At 42.8% G+C, this 25,980-nt stretch overlaps 1 protein-coding gene across 2 annotated transcripts in view; it reads left to right on the forward strand.

The window, feature by feature from the left end:
* The first annotated feature begins 2,716 nt into the window (after window positions 1-2,716).
* The window catches only part of Pias1 (protein inhibitor of activated STAT 1), a 116,210-nt gene continuing 92,946 nt past the window's right edge, over window positions 2,717-25,980 (forward strand). The window contains exon 1 of one of the 2 annotated variants that reach the window (XM_041679399.1): window positions 2,717-2,792. In XM_041679399.1, the coding sequence (XP_041535333.1) occupies window positions 2,769-2,792 (24 nt within the window). In that variant the 5' untranslated portion in view covers window positions 2,717-2,768. Of the gene's footprint in view, window positions 2,793-4,922; window positions 5,156-25,980 lie in introns of those variants that run through there. The other variant, XM_041679400.1, reaches the window with a different exon arrangement.

Here is a 25,980-nt window from a genome sequence, read left to right on the forward strand (position 1 = left end):
GTATTAGGCAGTTACGCAAACAACTTACAAACAGAGTCAAATCCCTAGGCCTGCCTGGATTAGGATTTGGTGAAGTCTAAACTGCAGATATTTGAAAATCATTATATTATAGATCAAAAGTCAGAGTTGAACAATAGCTCTGGGTGGTTGAATAAAGATCATGGACTGAGTCCTAGGTTCTCCACTATTTAAAGATGAAGCCAAAACTGGCCACAGTGGTGCATGCCTTTAACTCCTCTGGGAGGCAGAGGTAGGTGGATCTCTGGGAGTTTAAGGCCAGTCTGCCATATAGAGAATTCCAGGGCTGCTTAGGGAGACAGACCCTGGAAAAAAAGGGGATGGGAGTCCGGAGAGAGGAGAGGAGAGGAGAGGAGAGGAGAGGAGAGGAGAGGAGAGGAGAGGAGAGAAACTGCCCAGGGAAGAGGATAGGAATGGAATGTCAGGACAGCGACAGTGATCTGGAGGAAAGTTCAGGAGAAATATGTTTCAAGAGAAAGCAAGTCCATCCACTGTTAGCAGTTCCCTTTAGCCAACATAGATAAGACTTGAGAACTGGGAGTGGGCTTCGCAAAGGTGTAAATAAAGTCATCTTGATAAGTGATCAAGGAGTTGGCAGGCAATCTAGGCCAATTGACAGGCCAATGCCACTGAGGAAGTGGGAACAAGTACTGTAGAAAAATGAAATCATGTTCATGAATTTATTTAGTGAAGAAAGCAGAGAAATAGAGTAACCACCAAAGGTGATTTTGGATCCAAAGGAAGTTTAGCTGGGCGGTGGTGGTGCACGCCTTTAATCCCAACACTTGGGAGGCAGAGGCAGCTGGGTCTCTGTGAGTTCAAGGCCAGCCTGGTCTGTAAGAGCTAGTTCCTGGACAGGCTCCAGAACTACAAAGGAACACTGCCTTGTGTGTGTGTGTGGGAAATCCAGAGAGAGAGAGATGGTTTAGGGGGTGTGCAAAAGGTTTCTTTTCCAACCACATTGATATTTAGACTTGAAGAAAGATTATTTCATGCCTACTCCTCTCTACTAAACATCTCTTCTACTTCCTGAAAAATCCCAGCCTTTATTACTGATGATCAACTTTTCACTATCAAAATTCTTTAAATGTGGGGCTGGAGAGATGGCTCAGCGGTTAAGAGCATTGCCTGCTCTTCCAAAGGTCCTGAGTTCAATTCCCGGCAACCACATGGTGGCTTACAACCATCTGTAATGAGGTCTGGTGCCCTCTTCTGGCCTGCAGGCATACACACAGACAGAACATTGTATACATAATAAATTAATAAACATTTTTTTAAAAAAATTCTTTAAATGTTTGGATTACTCTGAAGTGTCTCAGAATTCAAGAAGGCCAGGTCCTGTTTTTTTTTTTGTTTGTTTTTTTGTGTTTTTGTTTTTTTGGTTTTTCGAGACAGGGTTTCTCTGTGGTTTTGGAGCCTGTCCTGGAACTAGCTCTTGTAGACCAGGCTGGTCTCGAACTCACAGAGATCCGCCTGCCTCTGCCCTCCCGAGTGCTGGGATTAAAGGCGTGCGCCACCACCGCCCGGCCAGGTCCTGGGTTATTTTCACTCCCACATTTTTTGTTTTTTGTTTGGTTTGGTTTGGTTTTGGTGGGGGCAGGTTTTGAGAAAGGGTTTCTCTGTGTAGCTTTGGTGCCTGTCCTAGAACTAGCACTTATAGATGAGGCTGGCCTCAAACTCACAGAGATCCGCCTGCCTCTGTCTCCCAAGTGTTGGGATTAAAGGCATTCACCACCACTGCCCAGCTCTGTTTTTTTGAGACAGGGTTTCTTGGTAGCCTTGGAGACTGTCCTGACACTCCCTCTTTGATTGGCCTTGAATTTACAGAGATCCTCCCGTCTCTGCTGGGATTAAAGACCCACCACTGCCCGGCACCATTTTTCTCTCTTATAGTGAGCCTTGGATCCCAATGCTATTCATTACCATTAGTAATTATATCTTTATTAGTTCACAGATCCATCTCCCAGGAGGGAAAATACAGTGATCTTGCCTAACTTCTGAATTTACAGGGCGAGTTGACAAATGGATGTCAGCAGACTTTGTCTTTGGCCACCTCTGTTAAATGCTGTATGAGCCAGTCCCTTTTCTCCTCTGAGCTTTTATTTCGTAAAAGATACCGTGGGGAGCCGGGCGGTGGTGGCACACACCTTTAATCCCAGCACTCGGGAGGCAGAGGCTGGTGAGTTTGAGGCCAGCCTGGTCTACAAGAGCTAGTTCCAGGACAGGCACCAAAGCTACAGAGAAACCTTGTCTCGAAAAAAAAAAAAAAAAAAGATACCGTGGGAATGTTTCCTTTGATGACCTCACTGCTTCATCATAAAGACTGCGTCAATAAACCCAGAAACAACGAAACTGGCTAGTTGTGGCCCACATACGGTGCAGGTGTCGAACGTCTAGCGGATGCGGGGCGTCGTGGCTTCTGTCAACTGGGGCTCAAGCGGACAGCCTAAGAGTGAAGCTCAGCTGCGGCTTCTCTCCGGGACGCTCCCGGCCCGACCAGTGTGGGGGTGGGGAGACCGAGGTGGTAGTAACTGTCAAACCTCCCGCTTGGCGCCATTATTTAAATAGTACGTGCGGGTCTAGCAGCTGTGCGTGCTCCGGGCGGGGCGGCGAGCTCCGGGAGCGGGGCGGAGGCTAGGGGCGGGTCGGGAGGCTGAGGGGCGGGGAGGGGGCGGAGCCAAACCAGCTATAGGGGAGGGTCCAGCGCGGCCCCCGGCGAGCTTCACTGCGCTTGCGCTGACAGACGCAAGATGGCGGACAGTGCGGAACTAAAGGTAAAGCGCAGCTCGAATTCACTTCTAATATTCGGCCGCGGAGACGGCGCCGCTGGTGCCGGGGGGGATGGGTCGGACCCTGGGGGGGCCGCCCGGGCCGGGCTCCACCCGGGCCTGGAGTTGCAGGCGGGAGAGGAGCTCCGGGCCTCAGTGGAGGGGGCCTGGCTGCGGCGGGCCGTGGGCCCCGGGTGCCTCGGGGGCGCTGACGGGTCGTCCCCGGCGTGTTATTGTTGTGGGCGCCTCTGGCGGGGGTGGCGGGGCGAAGAGAGAGTGAGTCGGGACGTGGCGGCAGCGGCGGTCCCCGGGGCCCTGGTGCCTCACCTTGCAGCCCGCCTCCCCGCCCCCCCCCACGGGCAGCCAGGGGCTGGGGGGGTAGGGTGCGCTTGGAAGGGGGGGATTGGGAAAACTGCCCCGCCGCCGCTTCCTCTTCCTCTTTCGCGGTCCCGGGCTCCTGTCAGGCGCTGCGCTCGGACCCCCGGGAACTTGGCTCCGGCCGCCCCGCCCCTCCGTGGCGCCCAGGCGCCCCCGCCCCGCTCACCGCCGCTGCCCGCCTGTCAGTGGGTGCCGAGCCAGTGGGAAAGCGCGATCTTGGGGCGATCGACTGGGGACACCGGGGAGAAGCTCTTGGAAAGTTTAGCGAGCTCGGAGCCGGCGTTGGGGGTTCGGTTAAGAGATTGCAGGGAGACAACCTGGGTCTGCCTGGGCGGGACGTTACTGTTTTTCTCTTGGTTTCGGGCCACCGGGGTGGGTGGGGGAATAACCCCCTGGAAAAGTGTGCATTTGGGAGCGGTGGAGGGAATGCAGCCACCTCTCTACTCTTGCTGTCTCTGGTGTGGCCGGTGAGAGCAGTCTTGGGGGTATCTGCACACACCATGATGGCGATGCTATAGCTGATGGAGGTGAATGGTTTGTGTTTATATCCCCCCGTTGCCTTTTGTTTGTTAGGGACATCTTGCTGGCCATGTTGATTTAAACGAAATTGTCCTCCCACCCCCCCATCCTACTCCAACCTCCAATAAATAGAATGTTCCATCGTTCCTCTCAACTGTACCAATTACTCACGCCTCGCGAAATTAGATGAAAGGGTGCCCCCTTTCCCCCGGTTTTTCTCCCACCCCAATCTTTACCTGATGATGGCTTCTTTACCGAAGCAGATATAGCACTACACAAGCAGTTGGGGGAGGGCTGCTGGAACCCTTATGATTGGATTGTGACAAATGGGGCTCCGCTTGAATAATTTTGGTTTAGTAGCAAGCAGTTCTTAACTAACGCATATTATTTAGAGGCTCAGAACACGGTATTCCCTTTTCTGGCTTCCTGTGTGCGAACCAAACAGCTGGTTATAGCCCAGCAGAGAACTAACATCTCTGCAGAGTGGAGATTGGGCTATGCAATTGTAAATCTTCAGAGGGATTTGGGAATTCTTTTTATAATCAATAAAAAATCATTATTTCTCCATTACCATGAAATAACTTCTAGAATAAGCAGACCACTACGTTTGTTTCTGGGCACTTTTGTATGTGGAAAAGCCTAACTAGAATATCCTTTTTCCCTAGTAACTTTGCAGTGTTAAACATTCCAAGATTTTTGTATTAAGATCTTTGTACAAAAATCAAGTAAACAAACAAACAAAACCTGCTTACTACGGTCGGTGGTGGTTCACAGTTTTAATCCCATCACTGGAGAGGCAGAGGCAGGCGGATCTCTGTGAATTTGGGGACAGCCAGGGAGGGCCACACAGAGAAACCGTGTCTCGACAAACCAACCAACCAACCAAACAAACAAACAAACAAACAAATAAGATCTTTGTACAAGATTTGGGTATTTGTTTTTTTTTAAGTTTACTTCTAATTACTAACTTGTTTGAAACAGAATATGTCGAATTCAGAATTCCTTTTGTTTGTTTGTTTTTAAAAGACAGGTGTACTGTGTAGCACAGGTTATCCTGGAACTCACTGTGTAGACCATGCTGGCTTTGAACTTGCAGAGATCTTCTGGCCTCTGCCTCTCCAGTGCTGAGATTAAAGGCATCCACCACCATGCCCTACTTAGTTTCGTTTATCCCAATTTCAGACTATTGACTTCACCAAGGAAGCCTCAGAAATTTGAAATTTTGGAGATAATCAACTTGCAGCTAAAAAGCAAGCAAGCAAACAAACAAACAAGTTTACTGATGATGGCACTGCTTTTAATCCCAGCGCTGGGAAGGCGGAGACTGAAGGATCTCTGAGTTCAAGGCCAGCCAGATCTACAGAGTGGGTTCCAGGACAGCCTGGACTACACAGAGGAACCCTGTCCTTATCCCCCTCCCTGAAAATAACCCACAAACTCAAAAGACCCAAACAAACAAAGCTGGAGCTCAAGTATGTGTGTTTTATATTCTTTTAACAGTCACAGTGATACTGTCATATTTTTTGTTGTTTTATTATGTTTTGTTTTTTGGAGACAAGGTTTCTCTGTATAGACTTGGCTGTTATGGAACTTGCTCTGTAGACCAGGCCAGTCTTGAACTCAGAGATCCACCTGTCTCTGCACTCTCTAGTGCTGGGATTAAAGGAGTGCACCATCACTGCCAGGATCTTACTGTCTTTGTCTCTTAATACTAATTTTGTTAGGAATCTGTTTGAAAATTAGCTAGCCAGGTCTTTTATTCGTGGGCCATGCAGTAAGACTGAAAAGCTTGTGAGAAAAGCACATGCATGCTGAGAGATGGCTTTCTTTGTTCTTTTCAGTTTTCAGCACTTGCGAGGCAGAGGCAGGAAGGTCTCTGAGTTTGAGGCCACCTGGTCTACAGAGTAAGTTCCAGGATAGGCAGGGCTACATAGTTAAGACCCTGTCTTGGAAAAAATAGAGACAGAAAGAAAAGAAAAAAAGAAAGGAAAGAAAAGTGCCTTTTTGGGATAGATGAGATCCCTGGAGTGAATCTTGCTAGGTAAAGTTTCTCTTTACAAAAATGAGCCAGTATCATAAAGACACTGAACGTTTATAGGAAATGGTATTTCTCTAAAACTGGTTTCCATTTTTCACTGTCTCTAAAATCTACTCGAGAGGTTTCCAGAGGACTTGTTTTCTGTTTTTATGTTTCTGTTGGTGTGCCATTGTATGTGCCTGAGACTTGAGGAGCTGTGATAGATTACTTGGTTGGTAATAGCTCTTAAAAGTTTTGTTAACGCTTCATTGTGGTTAGGTTTACTGTTCTTTTTGGAGAGTAGAAGTGCTAACAAGAATGCTTGCCATAGTTACTTAAGAATGCATATAATTTTTTTGTGCAGTGAAGTTTAGAAGATACTCCTTTCGGAAATATTTTTTTAATATTTATTTATTCATTTTGTATACAATATTCTGTCTGTGTGTATGCCTGCAGGCCAGAAGAGGGCACCAGACCCCAGTACAGATGGTTGTGAGCCACCATGTGGTTGCTGGGAATTGAACTCAGGACCTTTGGAAGAGCAGGCAATGCTCTTAACTTCTGAGCCATCTCTCCAGCCCCAGAAATATTTTTCAGGTTGTGCGTGCACACAGGTGCTCGTGTGTTTGTTTGTGTGTGTGTGTGACAGAAAGAGAAAGAGATATTTTGGGAGGTAAATATCATATATATCTAACAGAATAGGGGAAAATCCAAACAATAATTAGAGCGAGAAAAAGCCTACTTTTTTATTTTTAAATGGAAGTACCTAACTTATGGGAGCCACTGAGAAAATACTGATTATTATTTCCTTACCCCATTTCACATCTCACATTTGACTATGCTGTGGATTGTATTCATAACTCTTTTCCTAATGGCCCTTTTAGTGAATCCATTTAAATCTATAGTGATTCTGCAAAGATCAGATGGGAAAAGCAGATCCGTAGTCCCTGTAGGAATAGTGCAAGCTTGAAGATATTGCCAGTATAAATGAGATTGTGAGTCATACATATTAAAATAAGTTCTCTGTGCACTTTTATTTATGAAAAGTTTAAATTTTCCTTAGGGGAATACCCACAAGTGACTTCTTTTGAGACTGTGAAGGTGAAGGCCCTTCAAGTTTGCAGACCAGGAGATCTTGGGAGTGATAACTTGATAGTTTCATTGTAGCTACTCTGATTTGTTTTTTAGACAGATCTCTCTGTAGCTCTGGCTGGCATGGAACTTGCTTTGTAGACCAGGCTGACCACTAACTCACAGAGATCCTACTGCCTCTGCCTTTGGACTGCTGAGATTAAAGGTGTGTCACCGTGCCTGGCTGTAGAGCCTTTTTCTAAAATAGTTTAAATATTCTGGGTAGTGGTGGCATATTCCTTTAATCCCAGCGCTTGGGAGACAGAGGCAGGCAGATCTCTGAGTTCAAGGCCAGCCTGGGCTACAAAGCAAGTTCCAGGAAAGCCAGGGCTTCACAGAGAAACCCTGTCTCAAAAAAAACCAAAGAAAAATAGTAATAATAAAGATAAAAATAAAAATAATTTCTTTTAGAAGGCTCCCATGCCTTTAATCTTAGTACTTAGAAGGTTGAGATATAGGAGGAATGTGAGTTCTAGGCCAGCTTGGGTTATATAATAAGATTATCTAGAAAATAAATCAGGTTATAACAAAAGGAAACAAGACCTCAGACATCAAAACATTCTAAGCCAGTGGTTCTCAACTTTCTTAATGCTTTAATAACAATACCTCATGTTGTGGTGGCCCCCAACCATAACATTATTTCTTTGCTGCTTCATAAATATAATTTTGCTACTGTTCTGCATTGTAATATAAATATCTGATATGCAGGATATCTGATATTCGGCCCCTGTGACAAGGTCATTTGACCCCCAAAGGCATCTCAGCTCATAGTTTAAGAACTGCTGCCTTAAACCAAGAAAAAACAAAAATAAACGTTTTTCGTTTACTGACAAGAACTCACCTTGTAATTCTGAAGCCTGTAATTGACAACCTTTCCTCAGTTTCCAGAGTGCTGGATCTCAGCATGAGCCACCACACTCACCTTCCAAAGCTATTATTTTTTCTTAACAAATGTTTTTTGCATTAAAACTCAACATAAGTTATATTGGTATTTTAAGGAGAACAGTAGGAGGGGAGGATTCATTGCTTTCAAGGAGTAAATAATGGAATCCAACGAGAAGGAAAGCCATACTTTTATAAGTATCTGCTGTGTAAGCATATCAGTAAATTTTGTTGTCATATCTGTCTCTTTATTTTCAACAAATAACCACTTCCTTTTGATCTCTGTGGTGTAATTTGTCTGCTTTTATTTCTCATAGAGGCAAGTAAATCTGACATTTTATTCATGGATTTGATTTTAATCTCTCTGACTTGCTTTTGTGAAGGGTTGCATTTAGATGGCTTTTGTTTTATGTTACTTCTTGGGAACAGTATTTTAAAACAATTTGAAAAACACTTTAGTTTTTAAGTGTTTCATGTAATTGTTTTGAAATATTGCCGCCTTTTCCTTGGTGGTTTTCTCCGGGTGACTGCATTGTCTTTCTCTTAAATGAGTGTCTTGTAATCCCTTTTGATTGCAGTAGTCCTTAGTAGTGAGTCCATAGCTGATTAACCTTGGCTCTCTCCTGGTGAACTCCATCAGCATGCTGCTCCAGGGTTCATGCTGGGGCTTTTGATTTCAATGTAATTTGTACCCTTTCATGCTGGTAACCAGGGATAAAAAAATAAAGTGGTTTGTAGTTGTAGTGGGATCAAGGAATACGTATCCATCTCAGAAAGTAGGATTTTATAGGATGTAGCCTACTAAAACAAGAACTTGCTTTATTTCATCACAGAATTAATGGTACTGTTTTAAGTGTTCAGCTCTGTTAAGCATTTATTTTTTGAGATAGTAGTTTCATGTAGCCCCACCTGTCCTTAAACTGTGTAGCTGAAGATGACTTTGAACTCCTGATGTTGCTTCTATCCCAAGTGTTGGGATGATAGGCATAAGCCACTATCTATGCTCTACTATCTCCTAGTGTTTGAAGAATACTGGTATTTTAGTCGTGTAGTTCTGCTCAGTTTATACTGCCTCACGTTATATCATTTGCTTTTTACAATAGTTCTTTGAAATAGGAGAGTGATGTATGAGGTAAGGGAGGCTAGAAAAAGGCAAATTTTACCAACATTAGTGGCAAGAACTTGCATCTGAGTCTTTGGTTTCAAAGCTCACCTCTGTAGGCCTCCTCAAAGATGCCAGGGCAGTCCTGGAGGTATTTAGGTACCTAGCTCACAAAGAATTGTAATGTTGCTAGCGTGTTTCTGTTTGCTATATTCAAGGGTATTTGGGGGGGGGGGATACTCTCTATGCTTTTTTAAGTTGCCATTTTTTAAAGACAAAGTTTCACTATATAGCCCTAGCTGGTCTGTAAGCCACTATGTAGACCAAACTGTCCTTGAGCTCATAAAGAGCTGCTTGCCTTTGCCACCAGAGTGCTGGGATTAAAGGTGAGTGCCGCTATGCCTGGTTTTGCAGATCTCTCTTACAAAATATTTGGAGTATGTTAGTTGGAGTCATACAAATTCATTATTTCTTTTTTAATTTTGAGGTTTTATTTTTATTTTATACCTTTGAGTGTTTGCCTAAATGTATGTCTATGCACAACGTTCATGCAGTATCCACAGAGGCCAGAAGAGGGCGTTGGATCCCCTAGAATTGGAGTTAACAGATGGTTGTAAACCACTGCCTTGTTGGTGCCTAGAATAGAATTCTGACTTCTGGAAGAACAACTAGTTCTTAACCACTGAGCCATCTCTCCAAGCCCCCCTAATTTTTTTTTTTTGAGACTAAGAGTCTCACTATGTACCTAAGACTAACTTCCAACTAACTAAAGCTTGCCAATTTTTACAATTAATATTTTGCTGAGGAAACTTTAATAAAATGCTAAAAAGAAGACAAAAAATGGCGCTTATAATTTCATTTCTCAAGAACACTGGTTTAACATCTGGACATCTATCCATTTAGACCTTCTGTGACTGTAGGTGTATTACTATATCACAAAAAAGGGATCACAATAGTAAAACATTGTTATCTATTTATTTATTTTGAGTCAGGTCTCTCTATTATGTAGGTTTGGCTGTCCTGGAACTGGCTGTGTAGAACAGGCTAGTCTTGAACTCCCAGAGATCTACCTGTGTTTGCCTTCCCATCGATGGGATTAAAGTTGTAGACCACCATGCCTGGCATACATACTAACCACACACACACACACACACACACACACACACACACACACACAGCGCCCAGGTTGGCTTTAGATTCCCAAGTAGTGTAGGATGACCTTGAACACCTCATTCTTCTCTCCACCTCCTCTGTGTTGGAGTTCTAGGCACACCTAGAACTGATATGTTGTGCTGGGAATTGAAATCAAGCATCTTGAATGTTAGGCAACTACATCCACAGTTTATATTTTTTATTTGTAATCTGTTATTTTTGTGACAAGCCTTTTAAGTTTGTAGATATGGATCCAGGTCACTTTGTATTTTATTCCTGTAGTAACTCAACATTGGTTTTTTGGTTGGGGAGGGGCTGGGATTGAACCCTTGTTATTTTCATGCCTTGACAGCCTTGTATAAAACTTTGCAAATGTGATTAATGTTAACAGCACAGACTTTCAAGCTGTAGAGAGCAGCGTAGAAGCTTTTCTGATGCAGGTGTCTCAAGTGAAGAGAATTAGTAACTCTTAGCTTGTTTTTTGTTTTACCTTCATTGTTCTTAATGGCTTATGTGTCAGGTAAGATTAGTAAGTGATGGCAGAGAGAGATTTTACAAAATGTCAGCAAACAGTGCATTGGAATCAGAACATTTGATAAAGAATGTACTTGATGATGTGACATATCTAATTGATTTCAAGTATGTTTGATTTTGGAAATTATATTAAAGTAATCAAATATTGTGAGTTTTGTGTATTGGGTGCATGTCAGTTTTAAATGGCATGTTGAAACTCTGTTGAACATTAATATAGAGCAAGTGGATATGAGAACAACTTCCCATTTTTAATGTGAAATCAGGGTTGCCATGGTTTTAAATTGGTAGGTAATGCTGTTTGGAGGAGCTGGTTATGGAAAGGTTACATAGGCTGTGGAAATATTTTTCTATTTTAAGAAGAAACCTTTTTGGGTTAGTGTAATTAATAAGTGCACATGTAAGTTATAAATGCTTTTTCTTTTTTGATACTGTGTCACCATGTAGTCCAGGCTAGTAGTCTCAAACTCAGGATTCTCTTTCCTCAGCTTCTCGAATGCTAAGACTACAGGTGTGCGCTACCACCCCTGGCAGAACATTGCAGTGTCTGAAAAGCCTGCAAAACCGGAAAGGAACATGTGATGAAGCTAATCTGTGGACTGAATTGTGTTCTAAATTTGTTGGAATTTGCTCTTTATTAGCGTTTTTTCTGAGTAGGCTGCAGAAGTTTTGAAGTACTTAGTTTTGTTCTATAAGTGTGAGTGATCTGGGATTTGTGCTTTGACTTTAGATGATTAGGTAGTGATTCACAGAAGACCTCTGGGGTTGACAGAGCCTAGCTCCCACGTAGTGCACAGCCAACTGTGAGAGCAGCTACTCCAGTGCCAGGTGGGGTTGGCTTGAGGCTTTATCAGGATACAGCTCCTTCCAGTGCCAGCTCCTTCCGGTGCATAGCGCACTAGTGTAGCTGCCCTGTGCTTTGCTAGTCCTTCCTCTGCCTCCCCTCCTGCATCAGGTGTTTCTGAGCCCTCCACTTGTGGTTTCAGTGTCTCATATGAAAAGGCAATCACTCAGAACCTTTCCCTGAGACTTTTTGAAGAAACCATCATTTTTTCCCGTTTTTTTCTTAGATCAAGTAAATAAAAGAAATGTAAACCTTTTGAACGGGAGCCAGTTCCAGATACTGACAGTGCTGGTGCAGATGCGCCTATATTTGAGAACTTCCTTACCTTTCCTGCTATTCTTGCTTTCAGTTTCTCTTTCTCGTTGCCATGTTAATTTCACACAAATAGTTCTTTCACAGTGACTCCTATCTATAAAAATTTACAGTGGAGTTGGGTGTGGTGGCACATGCTCTTAATCCCAGCATTTTGGAGACAGAGGCAAGTCTCTGAGTTCTAAACTAGCCTGGTCTATATAGTATATATATAAGTTCTGGAACAGTCAGGGCTATGTAGAGAGACCCTGTCTCATTCCCACCCCTATTCCTCCCCACCAAAAAAAAAAAAGTTAAAAATATCCCAAAGCAATGAACAGAACAAAATGAAAGAGAAAACCTTCAGTGGCTTCCCATAGGACGATTATTCTCAGCTCTGGGGTCTGATACTCAGGACTCTGTCCAGTTTTACTTTAGTCTGCTTTATGTGTGTTGTACTTTCTCAGCTACGGCAGAAGCTCGTAACTGGATACGGAACTGTTCATTTGCTCTATTGTTGGCTAGTGTTCTGTCACTATCGTAGATGCTTACTATCTTCCAGCTTAACAAATTATGTTACTGTTTGTTCTTGTCAGGAACCAGGCTGATGCTCATTTCTGCTATGGCAGTCTAAATTGGAAGTGTTTCTAGAGTCCAGAGTGTCACATCTTTATTTTTCCCATGCTATTTCTTAGATTAACCAGAATAGTGTTAAGTGTGGGGTATTTTTTTTTTAGATTTATTTATTTACGTGTATATATACCTATTGGATACCTTGGAACTGGGGCTGCGTGTGATTGTGAGGTGCTGTATGCGTGTTGAGAATTGAGCGCAGATCCTCAGCAAGAGCAACAAGTGCTCTTATTATGAATCATCCTCTCCAGTCCCCAGGATAATTTATGAAGTACACTTTCTGAGTTGAGTTTATACTATGTAGCCCAGGCTGACCTGGAATCTACTGCCTTAGCCAACTTGAATACTGGAATTATTAGTGTAACATTCTGGGTTTATTTGTGCTTATTCATTTTTAGGTGAGTGGGGAAAGTGTTAATAGAATCATATGCAGTTTAGTGCTGTATAGGTCACACATTTAAAGAGTTAAATTGCTTTTCGTGTGTATTCTCCAAGTTGTACAGTTAGTACTGCAGTCAGTTGTAGGATTTCTCTCACCCTAAGAAATTGCATCTTCAGTTGTCACAGCTATCTCTCCACATTACTTTGGCTTCAGTTACAGGCAACTGCTCATCTATACTTTGTAGATTTGCCTATTTTGGTATTTCATACACACATATGTATGATTTGTGGCTACTTATACCTGGCTTCTATTCATTTTTTTCTACTTGCTTTAAGTGTGTATCTGTAAATTTTTTTTTTCCTCGAGACAGGGTTTCTGTGAAACAGCCCTGGGTGTCCTGGAATTCACTTTGTAAACCAGGCTGGCCTCAAACTCATAGAGACCCACCTGCCTCTGCCTCCCAAATGCTGGGATGAAAGGTGTGTGCCACCACTGCCTGGCAGTATCTGTAAATTTGTAATTTATTATATGTGTATTTATGTATATTAGAACAAAACTCAGCTTGTAGAAGGGCCTCATGTTTATAAAATGTGTGTATAAGTACATAAATTGATCTGTACTATATATAGTAACATAATTTACTTTCTTTTTTATAATTATCTGTTTTTACTTTATGTGCATTGGTGATTTGCCTACATGTATGTCTGTGTGAGGGTGTCAGATCTTGGAGTTACAAACAGTTGTTAGCTGCCTTGTGGGTGCTGGGATTGAAACCCAGGTTTTCTGGAAGAGCAATCAGTGCTCTTAACCACTGAGCCAGCTCTCCAGCCCCTCCCTCCCTCTCTCCCTCCCTCCCTCCCTCCCTCCCTCCTCCCTCCCTCCATCTCCTTCCTTCCCTGCCTTCTACCCCTCCCTCCCTCCCTCCCTCCCTCCCTCCCTCCCTCCCTTCCTTCCTTCGTTTCTGTGAGTAGCTCTAGCTGTCGAGGAACTTACTCTGTAGACAAGGCTGGCCTTGAACTCAGAGATCTGCCTGCCTCCCAAGTGCTGGGATTAAAGTCATGCACCACCACTGCTTGACTCTTTTTTAAATTTCAAAATATCTTTCTAAAGATTATTTATTTTTCCTGTTTTTAAGGTGTTTTATTTGTATTGTAGTGTTTTTTTTTATTTGACATGTAATTACACAGATGAATGAGGTGAATGCTTTTGCAGTATTTTAAAATCCTTGTGACTGGGTGGTGGCGTGCTTTGATCACCAACACTCAGATGGTCAATGTAGTCTACATATGTAATGATTTCCAGCCCAGCCAGGAATACACCTGTTTAAATAAAACAGAGTCATTGATGTAGATCCTAGGTTCCTGCAAGTTACCTGAGGAAGGGAATGAGGAAGAATTGTCAGGCTTCTTGACACTTAACAAAGAACATGGTATGAGCAGCCTGCGGGGAGGTTTACTTTGGCTCACAGTTTCAGAGATTTCAGCCCACGTCTGTAGGTCTGTAGTGGAGCAGAGAGCATCGTAGTAGCAGGAGCTGGTGGGAGAGCAGCATTGTTTGCTTTCTGGTCACCAGGAAACAGAGAGAGGAGGGGACCAGGGACAAGGCACCCTTCAAAGAAGCTCCCATAACTGACTTCCTCTGTCAGGCCCTACTCTTAAGATTCCCACCAGTTTCCAAAATAGTACTGCCTCCAAACAACAAGAGTCCATGGGGGACACATCATATCAAACATAACATGTTTCTGGCTTAGAACTTGGCTTGTAGTGAGATAGCTAGTACATGAAGTAGCTCACATTCTTCCATTCATCTATATGTTTGAATGTGTGAGGCACTAGACTATAAGCTTGAGTTTCTGTATGATTATTTAAGCAAAAACTGTTTTATGATTATGCATACATGCATCAACCATTACCATCTCAGAGTTTGTTTCTCGGTGTCCTGGTGTTTCTCTGGGTATCTCCATGTCAAAACCGTTTTTCCAGTACTAGTTGGCATTGTTTGGCATGCTGACAATTATAGCATCAATGGTGAGTAAAGCTATTGTGACTTAGTGTGATCAATACTGTGGTGTTACTGAGTTATACTAGTAGTGTATTCCCCATCACCAGACTCTTAGAATTGAAAAAAAATAAATGCCTTTAAAAATCAAACAAACAGCCGGGCGGTGGTGGCGCACGCCTTTAATCCCAGCACTCGGGAGGCAGAGGCAGGCGGATCTCTGTGAGTTCGAGACCAGCCTGGTCTACAAGAGCTAGTTCCAGGACAGGCTCCAAAGCTACAGAGAAACCCTGTCTCGAAAAAACCAAAAAAAAAAAAAAAAAAAAATCAAACAAACTGGGTAGGTTATGTGGTTTGGTAGTAAAGTGCTTGCCTACTATTCCCAAGGGCCTGAGTTTGATTCTACAAACACACACACACACTTAGAGTGGGGAATGTCAGGAAGACTGACTGGTTACATTTAATGCCCTTGATGAACCAATAAAACTTAGTGATTTGTCATCAATACCGCCTTTGCGTAACTCCTAGAGCCTGCTGTTGGAAGTGCTTTACTGATAGCAGGCCTGATAGTTAGCTTAGAAAAGAACCTGTGCAGTCACTGAGTACAAATTAAACTAGCTGCCTTTCTAAGTGGAATGCTATTTTTACTTGAAGTAATTGCTTGGCAAAGTATGGTTATATAGAATGGATATTTGGCATACATTTTCTTGAAAATAAAGTGAGCCTGTCACTACAAGGAAAACAACTGACAGTATTCATTGCTAATGATAAAATTTGAGCTCTCAAGGGGAAATTGAATTTTGGAAAACTACTGCATTTGCCACTGTGAGCTTGACAGATTCCGTACTCAACTCCTTTGATGCGGTTGGTGTGATATGAGTAAGTGTGTTATGTATCACAGTCATGAGCTGCATCAGTGTTTGAAGAAGTGTGGAACTTGGTGAACTCTCATTTGTCTTGACACAGGATTTCGTGTAGCCTAGGCTGGTCTTGTAGCTCAGTGTGACCTCGAACTCCTGACCTTCCTGCCTCAAATGCTATAGGATTTCAGGTGTTTGCCACCTTACTCAGCTGAACTCAACATTTTTAAAATAACAAATGCATGGTTTTATAACGTTGTGTATGAGTAAAAAGACCAATTGGAATTGAAGTTAGACCAATGAATTTTGTCTGTTTTTTGAAATAGGATTTTATGTAGCCCAAACTTGCTTCAAACTCACTTTGTAACTGGTCTTGAACTTACTTTTGTTGTTGTTTTGAGAAAGGGTCTCAGGAATCCCAGGCTGCTCTCAAGTTCTCTGTGTACTGAAGATGACCTCGAAACATCTTTCTGATAAAACCTTTAAAGTGCTAGGATTATAGACATCTCCCACAGTGCTTGGTTTATGTAGTGCTGTGAATCGAACCGAGGACTTCCTTGGGTTTTCTGCTAGGCAAACACTACCAATGACGGTAGATTCCTAGTACTGACCTTTGACTTCTGTTTCTCCTGTTTTGTACCTCCCAAGTGCTGATATTACAAATGTGTACCACTGTGCTTCAAAATGACCTTGGTTTTTTTGAGACAGGGTTTCTCTGTGTAGACCTTACTGTCCCTGTCCTAGAACTTGCTCTGTAGGCTTACATCAAACTTAGATCCACTTGCCTCTGTCTTCCAAGTGCTGGAATTAGAGTGCACCACCACACCTGGCCTTTGAAGTGACTTTTAATAAATAAGAAATGTTCATTGTTATGGTTTCAGATTCTATATTGGAACAGCCTTTAGGAAATTGCCAGCTGGGTATGCAGTTGGTTCTCTCTTTGTGGAGTAAGTTCTCTCCTTAAACCTTAACATGGTTTCTGAGAGTTGACCTCAGGTCACCAGATTTGTGCAGCAAGCACTTTACTGGCTGAACGGTCTGACCAGTCCCCTTATCATTTAATATTTATTTTATTTGTAAGTGTGTGTGTAAGAGAAGGCGAGAAACACAGGTATGTATGTGTGCCAGTGCAGATGATCATGCAAGCCAGAGGTATGAGATCCCCTTGAGCTGGAGTTAGAGGTAGTTGTGAGCTGCCCAACATGGGTGCTAGGACCTGATAGATACTGAGTTCTTTTTTAACTGCTAAGCCATCTCTCAATACCGTTCATTACCGTTTTTTACTTATTTATTTTGAGGCAGGGTCTCACTATGTAGTTCTATCCTGGAACTTGTTATGTAGTCCAGGCTGGCCTTGAAATCAGAGATATACCTGCTTCTCTCTGCCCAGTGCTGGGATTAAAGACTTGCCCCACTATACTCAACTTATCAAAGTTTTATTATCTGTCTGTCTGTCTGCCTGCCTGCCTGCCTATCTACCTACCTACATAGCTACCTAGCTAGCTGGTTTTTCGAGACAGGGTTTCTCTATAGCTTTGGAGACTGTCTTGGAACTAGCTCTTGTAGACCAGGCTGGCCTTGAACAAGAGATCTGCCTGCCTCTTGCCTCCCAAGTGCTGGGATTAAAGGTGTACGTCACTACTGCCTGTTTTAAGCCAGTTTTAAATGACATTTTTTTTTCTATTTCACTGGACCTGGTGGTGTATTCCTCTAATCTATGCACTAAGCAGTCTTATCTAGCTAATTTTGAGTTTAGGACTAGCATGAGCTATATCGTATGACCCACTCTCAAATGAGTACAAGTGTGCCCAGTTCTGTGTCAGCTTGACATAGACCTAGAGTTGTTTTGGAAGAGGAACCTCAGCTAAGAAAATGCTACCACTAGATTGGCCTGTGGGTAAACTTGTAGTGTATTATCTTGATTGACGTGAGAGGACCCAGCCCACTATGGATGGTGCCACTCCTGGATCTTGGGTACTATAGTAATATAAGAAAGCAAGCTGAGCAAACAATGAGCAACAAGACAGTAAGCAGCACTCCTCCATACTGCATCAGTTCCTACCTCTGTGTTCCTGCCTTGCTTGAGTTTCCGTGCTGACTTCCCTCCGTGGTGGACTGTTAGCTCAAAGTGTAAGATGAAATAAACCTTGTCTTTGGAGTTACTTTTTGGTCATGATGTTTTTATCACAGCCATAGAAACCCCAATAAGGACAAAATTCAATATTTTCTATTTAATTTGTAATTAGTAGATTTTTCTTTGTCCTCTTTTATAGTCCTGGGGTTCAGACCCAAAATCCAAATCCTATACATAGTATTACCATCCTGGCACATAGTAGGTGTTGGGTTAGCATGATGTATTCTCATGCTCTTCTCTTGATCCTTCCCAAACTCCCTTCCTCATTGTATGGAGTAAGTGCCTGGACATCCATGGGAGAAACGTTTATAGCACATCTGTAAGCATTACAGCTCAGATGGAAAGGTATCCTGGGAGTTGGGAGCCGAGGAATACCACAAAGTCACGCTGTACCACAAACCCCACACAAGAGATTTATTAGGAGGAAAAAAAAAAACCAAGGTGGGTGGCTGCCTCTGCTCAGAGATAACAGCAGAGAACTGTACATGATGGGAAGGAGTGGATAGATGGCTCTGGGACTGTGGTAACTACCCTAGGTTTCTTGGTGTGTGTGTGTAAAAGCTTTCCAGGATGGAAATTGGTGGGATTTCACGTCCAGAGATTGGACAATTTACTCTGTAGAGTGGGGTGTCTGGGTCCAGCAGTTAGGGCAGTTAGAGTGTCTTGTGGGTGAAACCTGGAAGTTGGAGGTCCTCAGGGGAGGGCTTAATTCCCCCCTTTTTGTTTACTATTGTAAACAATCAGGTCACAGGAAAGAGGGACAATGTTATAATTTGACTACTTTCTGTTGAATAGAGGCCTCAAGGTCCTTTGAGCAATCTTGATTCTTCACCATCAGGGTATAGTCTGGAGTTGCTGGCCTCTGGCTCTGTAGCTAGGGGCCAGTAATCCTGTCATAGCAACTGATTAAAAGTCTGATTCGAAATCTTTTGACTCTATTGTTGAGGAAATTTAGACAAATTTATAAGGCAGGGTTCGACTAGTAGCATTAAGAAGAGGAGAAGGGGCTAAGAAGGGTAGTATTTCATATTGGACTTTCAGTGGGCCACTGGCCAGATGCACGAACTTTTTTACATTTTATAGATCCACCTGGAGTTGTCATCCTGACTGGTTGACACAGGAGCAGCAGTCCTCTCTGAAGAAGAGACAAAGACCACCTCTCTCCTGTTTGTAGTAACAGAGTGAGGCCTTAATAAAATCCGAGTCAGTGGAGGAAGAGAGGAAGGGTTGCCAAAGGAACTCCACTGAAGGGAGTTTCTCTAAGCCCCAAGTGGGAGCTGAGAGGCAAGAGGGAAGCCTAAGAGGGCATAGAGAAGCTCTGAGACTTCCAAGAGGGACAAAGTCACAGAGGCCCTGAAGGGCTTAAGGAAGTTGGGGGATTTAGCAGATACCTCTTTTTGGGAGGCAAGGAAAATCTGCAACATATAGGCCCAGGAGGGCAGTAAGAGATCAGGTAGCTCTGAGGGAAAGGGGACAAGGAAAGATTGCAGAAGATTATTTCTTAAGAGATCAAAGGTAGCCAGGCAGTGGTGGCACACACCTTTAATCCTAGCACTCAGGAGGCAGAGGCAGGCGGATCTCTGAGAGTTCTAGGCCAGCCTGGTCTACAAAAGCTAGAGGTATAGAGAGAGTGTGGGTATTGAGCCTGGGTTATATATTTGATGGGATTTGGTGAGGCTGGTAAAGCTGTCACCCTACCCTGATAAGAAGATGTGGGTTCCTAAAATGCCGTCAGAACTAAGTTGGTGGTCTCCAGTGTTCAGGAGTGGATAGATGGTCCTGGTACTGTGATAACTACCCGAGGCTTCCAGTGGGAAGGAGTGGATAGATGGCCCTGGGACTGTGGTAACTACCGGAGGTTTCCAGTCAGAGATGACAGTGATCAGGTCAAGAGAGCTTGATCCACCTGCATCGTCCATGGCCAGCCAGATCTAGGTGATCAGAAAAGGGCATTCTGGGCTTGATGCCTGTTGGAGAAGGTGCTGCTTGTTTGGTTCCCAGCTGCCCAGCCCTGAAATAACCACACAGAAACTGTATTAATTAAATCACTGCTTGGCCCATTAGCTCTAGCTTCTTATTGGCTAACTTTTACATCTTAATTTAACCCATTTCTATTAATCTGTATATCACCACGAGGTCGTGGCCTACCAGCAAAGTTTCAGTGAATCTATCTCCAGCCGCGGATCCACGGCAGCTCTCTCTCCACCTTTCTTCTCCCAGCACTCAGTTCCGTTTTCCCTGCCTACCTAAGCTCTGCCCTATTAACAATTTCTTTATTCATTAATGGTAATCACAGTACACAGAGGGGACTCTCACATCAGATGCCCTCATACCATGAGAAACATGAGGACAGTCAACACCCCAGTATCCTTCTTGATGGCACTTTGGATATGGTCTGGGTGGTTTATAAGGGTTCAGAGAGGCCCAAGACCAGTGACTCTCTTGACTGCATTTGAAACAGGAACCTAGAGATTCTCAGGCTTTGGGAGTCCAGGGAACCTGGGTAGTTGCTATGGCCTATCAAAGGCCTTTGCTAGCATCGGGTATTTTTTTTTCCAGGCTTTTTCTTTCTTTCTTTCTTTTTTTTTTTTTAAAAAGATTTTATTTATTCTGTATACAACATTCTGCCTCCATGTATGCCCGCACGCCAGAGGAGGGTGCCAGATGTCATTACAGGTAGTTGTGAGCCACCATGTAGTTGCTGGGAATTGAACCCAGGACCTCTGGAAGAGCAGCCAGTGCTCTTAACCACTGAGCCATCTCTCCAGCCCCTTTCAGGCTTTTTCATCTCTCCTGTTGTACACCTTAAAGGCATCTGCTAAGGCTTCTGCCTATGACATCTAGGTCCTTTCTCTAGATGTTTAAGAGACTTAACATCAGGGAACTCTGGGAAAAGAAGTAGGTCATAAGGAGTTCTTTTCCATCTAGGGTCTGGGGATCCAGATTGGTATATTCTAAGAGGGCCTTTGTGAGGTGGTCTAGGAATTGACTCAGGTTTTTTCATATGTTATTGTTTTAAGAGTGGCCTTGCGAAGACCAGCCAGGAGGCAGATTACAAATTGATCCTTAGTAAGGATGCCCTCTAGGATATTGTAAGTCCATTCAGGGTCCTGATTGGGGACTACCTTGACCCTGACTGGATGGACAGCCTGTCTCTGAGAAGGAATAAAGGGAAACCAGAGAGGCTGGAGAGGAAGAGAACGCACTGCTGTTTGAAGCTGATAAGGGGGAGTTTTATTAGTGTGATCAAAAATAGAGGAAGAATCATCTGGTTTGGGCCTCAGCTAGGAGGAGCTTCAGTTCTGGCTCCTAGACAGAGGACACTGGGAGGGAAGTGAGAGATGCACCAGCCAGTGAAGAGTGTGTGCTGGGTGTGTGTGTGGGTGTTGGAACTGACCTACTCCCGGTGTCCGCCAGTACTGCTAGGTCTGGCTTCTGGCATCCACTTTACAACAAACTTACATATCCATCAGTGGTAACTTAAAAGACAGGAAGGAAGTTTACATTGTGTGTGTGTGTGTGTCTGTGCGTGCTTGTGTGTGTGTAGTGGGGGAGTAGAAAAGACAAAAATAGGGCTTGAAGCAGAGAAAAGAGAAATAGGGAATGGGAACTCTCTTTGCATTTCTCTAATCGCTTACAGTAAAAGTCCCAAATAATATTAGGATCTAGGAAGGTGCCATTAGGTGACCTTTTGGATTGATTATCTAAGGGATATTGAAGCCAAATTTTATTACAAAAGTAAATAAATTTAGGTCCCTTCAGATAGGGTGCCAAGTGTAGAGGCTAGAGGTTTTCTAAGAGGCTTCCCAAGGGGGAATGGGAGGGTATGGAAGTCACAGTCTCGTGAATGAGAGAAGGAAGATGTCACTGCAGCCTGTAGTAGTGAGCGTCCCCAGGACTCAGAGGACCGAACGAGGACCAAACTGTTGAGTGGGTCATCACCATATTCAGCGGAGATCAGGCGCTTAGCCTGACTAAGCTAGCTGTTGGTGCCTGTTGCCAGGGCTTTCATAGAGGTGAGGAGAGAACAGAATCTGAGCTCCAGGAGGAGGGTCTCATCTACAGGAAAGGGTTGGAAATGGGGTCCCAATAGCCACAAGGGTTTAGAGGAGCTGTGGGATTACAGGCAGCTCTGAAGAGAAGGCTTTCCCAACAGAAATGTTAAAACTTGTGTCCAGCGGGGAAGGGTTTTCTCAGCAAAATGCTACAGCTTTGCTCTTCCTCTGCTCTGTGCTCTGCTGTGAAGGGAAGATGGGAGAAGAGGGCGGGAAGGGGTGCAGGTTCTGGTTTGGCCTGAGAGATCTGCATTATTGCTGCTCCAAGGATCTGGGAATGGGGTCAGGTGAAGAGGGTGTGTTCCTTCTCCTCCAAGAGTACCAGAGGAGTGTCAGACATTCAAAGGTTGCTTCCTCAGACTCAGGAAAATGTTTGCACAGATCAAAGGAGAAACTTACCTAATTCCTGCTGATGGATGGGTTGCTGAGCAATTGGTCAGCCGGAAGGTAAGTCTGTTACAGGTGGTCTAGAGATGAGGGGTGCAACTTAGGCCCTGGGGAAATGCAGGCACTAGGAGAACCTATTCGAGTCATGACAGAGCAGCATTTTCCTTAATTGAGAACCATATTTTCTTGTCTCTGCACATGAAGTTGGTCAATGTGTTAGTGTTTTAAATTCTAGAATTTTAAATTAAATTAAACTAAACTTAATACTGGGTCCAAATTTTAAAACAGTGTAAGTTAGATTTGTTATTTTTAGTATTCATGTTAACAAGAAGGAGCTTTTTGAAGCCTATATCCATATGTTTCATAAAATGTGGTAGGACATAGATGGGAATGACGTATAAATCATCTATCAAGAAGTGAAACCATGGTAACCCTTTCAAAATGTTAAGTTTGTACATTGCTTGAAGGAAAATGGAATCTCTGTTTACATATAATCACAATATTTTGTCATCTTTTGAGAGCGTAGTATAATCAGCATGATGGAATGGAGACTGAGAGATGAAGGTGATAGCTGGAGGGGCTGGTGCTGCAGATCTCTTTCCAGTTGTCTTATGTTGAAAAATAAATAAAAGATGAGAAATTGGGAGGGAGATGATTATGGAGAAGGATGCAGCCAACCTGATTTACTACTTTGAGTCTAACTAGGTTTTCTGGTTGAACTAGGTGTTGTTGACAGATTGCTAATCTACCAGTTGGTTATTTTGTGTCTTCATTTCTGTATTCTTGTACTTGTTTGTTTGCTTGTTTGCTTTTAAGGGCTATGTCTCTTTGTTGTCCAGGCTCTGGGACTCACTGTGTAGTAACCCTAATCTGACTTCTCTCTTATGGCAAAGCTTCTGCCTCAGTCTCTCAAGTACTAGACTTTAGAGATATGAGTGACTGTGCCCAACCTGTAAACCATTTCTAATGGGAAAGATTAGAAGTGGTCCACAGTTTAGAATCCAGTCGTATTGAATAATCTGACTTCAATAATAATGGATAAAATATTTTTATTTTAATATGCTTTTCTTATGTATCTGATTCATTGTTGGTTTTCTTGTGAAGGGTAGTCTCATTTTGCATCCTAGCAGGCCTGGAACTTACTATGTAGACCAGGCTGATCATGAAACTCATTATGTAGACCAGGCTGGGTTGGAACTCACTTTGTAGATTGCAGGCTTCCATCAGTCCTCCTGGTTCCTAGAATCACTGTGCCTGGCTTTAGTGTATATAATTATAGAATTCTAGTTCATACTTGGTTTTATAGTGAGATTAGATAAAGACTCACAGTACAGAGTCTGCTTTGACTGAAATTACCGCAGCACACAGCAGGCTGGGGGGGGGTGTCTCATTCTTGGTTAAAATGTAGATATAACTTTTAATAAGGAAGGTCATAGCTAATGAGAATATAAAACTGGTACTTTCTGTTTAATTTCAGAATGGACTTTTTCACTTGTGTAGTTGGGAATACGTAGGTGTGTGTAAGTTTTATATATCTACAAAGGAGGTTGAGGGTGATGTTGTCTTTGAAATGACAGACATCCCATTCCTCAATACAATTCCTTGAGAACATGTAGAGAATCATTTCTGAAAGCTTAGTATCTAAATGGCAGTCTATGAGAAAGGAAATAAAAAAAGGAAGACTTGTTAGAAACTCTCCAAGACGTGCATCTCTGAATGTAAAAGCTCAACGGTTACTAGGTCTTGTAGAAACAAGCCATAAAAATCATTGCTGAGGCATGATGCTATGAAATTTCAGAATACCTAAAGAGGAAATTCTACCAGCCTCCAGATGGGATATATAGGAATCATAAAGGATTATAGATGAACAGTATGGTGGCTGTTTGTTTGAGATAGTGTCTCCTGGAACATAGACTAGTGTCTTTGAACTTCTGATCCCCCCACTCTACCACCTCCCAAGTACTTGGATTATAGGCATGTGCCACAAAGTCTAGTATTTTAGCTTTTTAAAAAATGTTTATTTATATATTATATGTATGAGTGTTCTGCCTGATTGCATGCATACATGCCTCCTGCACTCAGATATCAAAAGAAGGAGTCAGATTTCCCTAGAACTGGAGTTAAAAGATGCTGGTGAACCACCATGTAGATGGTGGGAATTGAACCTGGGCCCTCTATAAGACCATCAAGTACTTTTAACTGCTGAGCTTTCTCCTTTTTGTTTTGTTTTGGTTTGCTTTGCTTTGCTTAGTTTTTTCGAGACAGGGTTTCGGTTCCCTGTCTTTAGCTTTTGGTTCCTGTCCTGGAACTAGCTCTTGTAGACCAGGCTGGCCTCGAACTCAAGTAGATCCGCCTGCCTCTGCCTCCCGAGTGCTGGGATTAAAGGTGTGCGCCACCACCGGCTAGTCTAACCCTTTTAATACCAGCACTGGAAATAGAAAATAAGGAAATGTCTTAAATTCTATTAAAAATTTTCTCTCTAAAATTCTTTACTGAGCCAAACTCAAGAATTGAGTGTGAGGAAGTATTGATTTTATAATAATGCAAGATATAAAAAGACACCTCCCATGCCCCTTTCTCAGAAGTCTACTGAAGGAAAAGCCCCACTAAGACGAGAAGCAAAAAGAAGAATCAGAGTGATGAGGAAATGGGGTTCAATGTGGGATACAGATGGGAGTTCCTGGGACATAATAAAGGGGAATTCTGTGACCATAGTGTGCACTAGGCTCAGATCTAACTGTCCACTTTGTAGCCTTATAGCAGGCTACTGGAGCTATGTCTTTAGGAAGAAAGACAGTGCTATAATTTTAGAACACCAGAGTCTGAAATAAGAAGATACTGAATTTGAAGCTAGTCTGAGCTACATAGCAAGTTCCAGACTAGCTTGGGCTGTATAGGGGAAAACCCTGTTTAAAAACAAATACAATAAGACAACTCAAAACAAAACAAGATCAGAAAAAAAAAGAAATGAAAGAAAACAAAACCAATCAAAATCAAACAGCTTTCCTTCATATAATTGAATATATTAAGAGACAGTAGGTACATAGAATATTAATCAAGCACAAAATGGTAGATATTAAATATCAAGAGAGCAAAATTATATGAAAAGAAAACATAATTATGATATACTTTTGGTTCAGCATTTTATATATTTTATTTACAGATGTAATAATGTAAGCAGAGACAATTGATTCAATCACAAATTATAATGAGACGGTAGGTGATGAGATTTGACAGCTAAAAACATTACCTCTTATAATTGGAAGTCAGTAGATACCTTCAAGGAAAAATGAATAGACTGCTGTACAAATGATGAAAAATTCCAGACGAAAAAGCTAAAATCGAAGCTGCAGCTAGGAACTAGTGTTTCTTGTAAAATTATTAGGATTTTAGAAGTTTTTGTGTATGGGCCAGGTGGTAGTAGTGCAGCCTTTAATGCCAGCACTTGGGAAGCAGAAGCAGGTTGATCTCTGAACTCAAGCCACCTTGGTCTACAGAGTGAGTTCCAGGACAGCCAGAACTGCATAGAGATACCTTGTCTCAAAAAACAAACAAAAAGCAAAAAAAAAAAAAAACAAAACAAACACCAACAAAATAAATATACATTGGCTAAATAGATGTCTCTATGGTTAAGACCACTTGTTCTTGCAGAGGACCCAGGTTCAATTCCCATGACCCATGTTAGCTCATAACAGTCTATAGCTCTGATTTCAGATGATTCAATACCCACTTTTGACATCCATGGGCACCAGGCATGCACATGGTACAAATACATACATGGATGTAGAACACTCATACATGCAACTAAAATAAAAAAAAATTTAAAAAAATTACACATGGAGCTAGAGAGAATGCAGTGGCTAAAACCAGCTTGCTGCCCAGAGGATCTGTGTTTAAT

Source organism: Microtus oregoni, unplaced genomic scaffold (assembly GCF_018167655.1).
Source record: "Microtus oregoni isolate MIOR12 unplaced genomic scaffold, Mior012 000032F_ref0000030, whole genome shotgun sequence".
NCBI classification, from domain to species: Eukaryota; Metazoa; Chordata; class Mammalia; order Rodentia; family Cricetidae; genus Microtus; species Microtus oregoni.